The sequence below is a fragment of the Taurulus bubalis genome, assembly GCF_910589615.1.
Source record: "Taurulus bubalis genome assembly, chromosome: 3".
NCBI classification, from domain to species: Eukaryota; Metazoa; Chordata; class Actinopteri; order Perciformes; family Cottidae; genus Taurulus; species Taurulus bubalis.
In genome coordinates, this window is record NC_136591.1 from 30,005,422 (window position 1) to 30,011,640 (window position 6,219).

Here is a 6,219-nt window from a genome sequence, read left to right on the forward strand (position 1 = left end):
CAGCCATGCCCCCCATTCATCAGCCATCGAGGGGAACCCCTCTTGAGATGCGGGACTGTTTTCTGACATAGATTTGGAAGAAGTGGAACATCGCAACAGAAATGGCATTCGTTTGTCGGCTATAACGCATCAGAGTCCATATTAGAATACAGGTGAGGCTGAACCTCGAGCCAATATCCACAGGACTCGTACCGAGAGGTAAACCTCAGATGCCCTTTACACAAGGACGGAGCCACAGCTCAGCTTTGATGATTTAGTGTCCATCCCACTACCTTGCTGACAAGGTCGTATCATGGCTGCTGCTGATCCCCATAGCAACGGTTGCTTGGTTGGGCGAGGAGCAGACTGAGAGAGTCAACAATGCAGCGTAACGGTGGTGGCGGGGGTGCCGGTGGCCAGCCATGGGTGCTACGCCGCGTGCGCCTCACCTGGCTCAGTTTCATGCTCTTCTTCATCCTGGTTTTCTTCCCACTCATCGCCCACTACTACCTCACGACCATTGACGAAGCCGGGGGTCCCGATAAGCGCATCTTCGGGCCGCGGCCCGGCGGTGAACTGTGTGAGGCGAAGCATGTGCAGGACCTGTGCCGAATCCGCGAGTCGGTCAGCGAGGAGCTGCTGCAGCTGGAGGCCAAGAGGCAGGAGCTCAACGGGGAGATCGCCCGACTCAACCTGCGCATCGAGGCCTGCAAGCGAAGCATCGACAGCGCCAAGCAGGATCTGCTGCAGCTGAAGAACGTTATCAGCCAGACGGAGCATTCCTATAAAGAACTAATGGCCCAGAACCAGCCCAAGCTATCACTACCAGTCAGGCTGCTGCCAGACAAAGAGGACCCGGGACTGCCACCACCCAAGTCTGCCCGGTCCTGCCGCCTACGCTCCTGCTTTGACTACGCGCGCTGCCCTCTCACTTCTGGGTTTCCTGTGTATGTCTACGACACCGGCTCCTATGCATGGGCGGATTATCTTGACCCACTGGTGAAGCAGGCTTTTGCGGCATCAGTTAAGAGCAATATTTACATAACTGATAACCCCAGCATTGCTTGTCTGTATTTGGTGCTGGTAGGAGAGCTACAAGAGTCCTCCTCCCCACCGCCATCTCCTTCAGAGCTGGAGAAGCAACTAAAAGCGCTCCCTTACTGGAGGTCTGATGGACACAATCATGTACTGGTGCATTTCTCCAGAAAGTCCATGACACAGAACTTTCTCTATAATGTTAGCACAGGACGGGCGGCAGTTGCTCAGTCCACCTTCCTGGAGCAGCAGTACCGCGAGGGCTTTGACCTGGTTATCTCCCCACTAGTTCATGCCCTCTCCGAACCAAATTTTCTGGAAGTGCCTCCTCAAGTTCCCGTGAAGAGGAAATACCTCTTCACCTTCCAGGGGGAGAGGGTGGAGTCGCTGAGGAGCAGCTTACAGGAGGCACCCCCTCAGTCTTTCGAGGAGGAAATGGAAGGAGACCCGCCAGCTGACTACGATGATCGCATCATCGGCACCTTAAAGGCAGTGCAGGACAGCCACTTGGATCAGGTGCTGGTGGAGTTCACCTGCAAGAACCCACAGCTGAGTTTGCCGACTGAGTGGGCTCTTTGTGGAGAGAGGGAGGACCGGCTGGAGGTCCTCAAGGCTTCCACTTTTGGCTTGGTGATTTCTCCAGGGGACGGACAGCTGGTGGCCTCAGCAGGCTGTGGGATGAGGCTCTTTGAGGCCCTTGAGGTAGGGACCATTCCAGTCGTGCTGGGGGACCACTCCAGACTACCATATCACCAGTTTATTCGCTGGAGTGAAGCAGCCATTATCGTCCCCAAGCCTCGCGTCACAGAGCTACACTTCCTGCTACGCAGCCTATCGGACAATGACATGTTGGCGATGAGGCGTCAGGGACGCTTTCTGTGGGAGACCTACTTCTCCACCACGGAGAATGTTCTTAACACCCTCCTGGCCAGCATCAGAACCAGCGTCCAGGTTCCTGCCGCACCCATCAAAGAAGAGCCCGCCCATGAGATCCCCCACAAAGCAGGGAAGATGGCAGGAACTGATGCCAACCTGGCTGACAATGGTGATCTGGATTTGGGTCCCGTCGAGACAGAGCCCCCCTATGCCTCTCCACGCTTCCTCCGCAACTTCACATACACAGCTTCATACACTTATCGAACGTGGAACCGGGCCCCAGGGCCTTTCCATCTGTTCCCTCACACTCCTCTGGACCCTGTTCTGCCGTCTGAAGCCAAGTTCCTTGGCTCAGGTACTGGTTTTAGGCCTATTGGTGGAGGTACGGGAGGCTCGGGGAAGGAGTTTCAGGCAGCTCTCGGAGGAAATGTTCCCCGAGAACAATTCACCGTGGTGATGCTGACTTACGAGAGGGAGGAGGTGCTGATGAACTCTCTGGAGAGACTGAATGGACTGCCGTACCTCAACAAGGTAGTGGTGGTCTGGAACTCACCCAAGCCTCCTTCAGATGACCTGCTGTGGCCTGACATCGGCCTGCCGATTGTGGTGAGTGCTCCTTCAGAAAAAGTTCAACAAATGTAAACCTATTCCTCTAAATGGTGTTGGTTTCTTTTTATAAGGAATTCATCTCGGTCTCATCCTGGGTCTCTGAAGTGCAAAAAAGTAACCTGAAGTACATTACATTGAGCTGTTTGGATCAGTGCCTCTTTGAAACTCAGCAGGAGTCCACACCAATTACTAGCAGCTTTACTAAAAAGATGTGAAGAAGTCTGACACCATGAATAATAAAATGTGTGCTTTTGAATTAAGCCTGAAAAATAAAATATTCATATTCACACCATTAGTTTGTGACAGGGACGCTGTGAAAAGGAGCTAAAGAAATCAGTCGGTGTGAGGAGATACTTTGCACATATGAGATATGTTACCTTGCACTAAGCTACAGTATATTTACTTTTTCTGTAGGGCACATATAAACCTAGATCACATGACAACCTATAAAGCACTTAAACCCATGTATGGGAATACCTCTGTGCTAAAATGAGTCAGTTTTATCACGAGTCATATGCAGTCTGGTGCCATTAAACAGTCACAAACTATGTTAAAGTAGAGATCTGGTAGTGCAGTTTTATATACTGTAGGTCATGTCGAAGTACAACTTGTTGTGTGTAGCTGCAGATTCTCTGCGTTACATTTCTTAATGTATCACTACTCTCAAAATTGTCCGAGAGAAGTGTTGCTGAGCAGAGTCTTCTACGCCTGCAGGTTGTCCGCACAGAAAAGAACAGCCTCAACAACCGCTTCCTTCCCTGGGACGCCGTGGAAACGGAGGCCATCCTGTCGATTGACGATGATGCTCATCTCCGCCACGATGAGATCATGTTCGGGTTCAGGTCAGTGATGGTGATGGAAGGGTCAAGGGATTCATATACTAAAGAGAAACACATATAGACAATATTTGCTATCACTTTAAGTTCTGGTAACATATAGATGACCAAGTAGAAAAATACACTAACATATCTTCCTAATTAAAGACAATTATAAAAATTAGGTACTTTGCATAAGCTTTCATCTTTTAAAAAAAGACCACTGCATTACCAAGGCATTTCATTTAGACGTCATTGTGCTTTTCCTCAGGAGAAATTCTGAGATGAAAGATGAAAAAATGCAGTAAAATAAGAGTTATTCGTCTAGTGAAAATGTCCCATACAATTGCAGAAGCATCAAATTCCTGAAAATGCTCAACTAGACAGAGAAAATAAAAGTGAACCGTGCGTCCAGTGCCTTGTTTATGATTTATTTGCTAATACTGTACCTCAGTAAGGTGTGTGTGTGTGATGAATTATCTCAAACTTAAAAACCTTTAAGTGGTCTCACATTCGAGACATTAAATTGCTTTTTAGAAATTTCTTGCATCTTCTGTGTGTAGAAGGAATTCCAAGTATCTGATCGGCTTTAACTGAAACAGTGTTTTGTCTCAGACTTTACTGGGCTACATGATGAGTAAATAAGAGCCAAGAGAGACAATTTGGTTTTAAATATACGTGTAGAAGACAACAGAATGGTTACTTAATTGCTCCCAAGAGGCAAATAGTTGTCTCATTGCTTGTATACAGTAGATTACAAGTTTAAACAGATGGATGTAAAAGGGTGGCACACTTGGAAACCAAACTAATGACCATTTAAAGAAAATAGTGACAAATAACGACAATAAAAACTGGTCCATAAAAGACTGATTAATTCTGCCCACTCGTGTCTTAATTGCTTGATTGAGAATGAGGAACTCTGCTGACTTGGTGTTCTGCGATGTCTCACAGAGTGTGGCGTGAGGCCAGAGATCGCATCGTGGGTTTCCCCGGGAGGTATCATGCGTGGGACGTGAACCACCAGTCCTGGCTGTACAACTCCAACTACTCCTGTGAGCTCTCCATGGTCCTGACAGGAGCTGCTTTCTTCCATAAGGTCAGATCTTATACTCGTCACCACTGAGTTTATATTGGCACGGTCATATCCATATCATTCACGTGTCCCCCTGCGTGTTTGCATTTTTGTAGTACTACGCCTACTTGTACTCCTACGTGATGCCTCAAGCCATCAGGGATATGGTGGACGACTACATAAACTGCGAGGACATCGCCATGAACTTCCTGGTCTCTCACATCACCCGCAAACCACCCATCAAGGTCAGTGACGGAGCGGGCTGTGCTCGACTCAGCACCCGCAAACTTTGTGTCCCCCTCAGGGCCGTGTATATTTATATTTTTGCCCACTTAGCCTTGACATTACTCAAACTGACATATCCAATATTCCACACAAATGATAAATCAAAAACACAAGATCGAATTGCTGCGTTAGGCCTGATTTGTCCACTGGATTTTTATCGGAAGGACATTTGTTCAGCTGTGCATATTGGCTAGACAAATAATTACAGCAATCAAGCCATGGAAGCTGTTAGAGTGAAAATGTTACTGCAGCCCTCAGTTTAAGTTATTTTTGATTTAGTGGTGTGTTAATATTCAGGGGTGTTTCAGAGGGGAATTAAGGACTGCTTTGATGGAGTGTGTTGCATGACAGCGATTCGCTGGTAGGAATAAGCCTTGTGAATAATGAATTTGGGGCAAGTTTGAATGTGGAGGCCTAAATGGAGAGGGACTATATTTCCCTTTCAGCCCAAATAAAACTAAAAATAAATCGTTTTTATGCATCTCTAGGGATGAATTAACTATAATCAAGTATCGTTTTGGGATACTTGTATTTTTCTTCAACATTTATGCTGTTTTAAAAGGTAACTTCATAATTAATTTTGGTCCTGGGTCCTATAACCCCATTTTGTGTCTAAGTGACCAATGGGGACAACCATTTTGGGAATGAGTCCAGTATTGAGGGATAAGGCTGCAGTTGGCAGTCACTAAACTAGCTGCAGTTTAATCAGTCGGGGCAGTCGCTTACGGCAATGTACGTTGTTTTAAAGCGCTTGTTGCCACGGACAGCAGGTTACTATGTTGTCTGACAAGGACCCTTCAGGAAATAAAACGCTTTTCTTACCTCTCACTGTCTGTTTATTATTGTGTCATGTGACTTGTTACCAGAAGACATCGCTGGAAACGTGAGTGAGAGTCGGATAGAGAAGTTTATGATTAAATTTCAGAGTTGAATATTAAGCTGATCCTTGTCTGTCATATCAGCTCGATCATCACTGAACATGTCTTCAAAAATAATCTCTAGAAAAGAGTGTGAATTGTGAAAGACCGTTGTTCTTTTTATTGTAGTGTAGAGCTAGTTATTGCTAATAGCATGACTTTTATTTTATGATAAAATAACCCCATTTGGCTCGCTCAAATGTTCAGCCTTTTAGGATAAAGGCTCAGACGATGTGTTTGGCAACCATAACGCTATCTCTGATAACGAGTTTGGAAAAGGTTATGAAGTCTAAATGTCCCCAAATCCAATAAAGAGCTGCTGACATTTCACGCAGACGGCTTTATAGATTGAGCGACACAGTGGAGGTGCAAGTTGTGAAAAGAAATCCCATAAATGCTGACCGTCTCTCTTTCTATCCAGGTGACGTCGCGTTGGACTTTCCGCTGTCCCGGCTGCCCTCAGGCGCTGTCACACGATGACTCTCATTTCCACGAACGGCACAAGTGCATCAACTTCTTCGTCAAGGTGTATGGCTACATGCCGCTGCTGTACACGCAGTTCCGCGTGGATTCTGTGCTGTTTAAGACTCGTCTGCCCCATGACAAGACCAAGTGCTTCAAGTTCATCTAG

At 46.9% G+C, this 6,219-nt stretch overlaps 1 protein-coding gene across 1 annotated transcript; it reads left to right on the forward strand.

The window, feature by feature from the left end:
• Positions 1-360: 360 nt before the first annotated feature.
• On the forward strand, positions 361-6,219 carry extl3 (exostosin-like glycosyltransferase 3; the record flags this gene model as incomplete). The annotated part of the gene is made up of 5 exons (XM_079216220.1): positions 361-2,496; positions 3,214-3,341; positions 4,266-4,410; positions 4,503-4,631; positions 6,010-6,219. 5 exons carry the CDS (start codon positions 361-363, stop codon positions 6,217-6,219), a joined length of 2,748 nt encoding a protein of 915 aa, XP_079072346.1.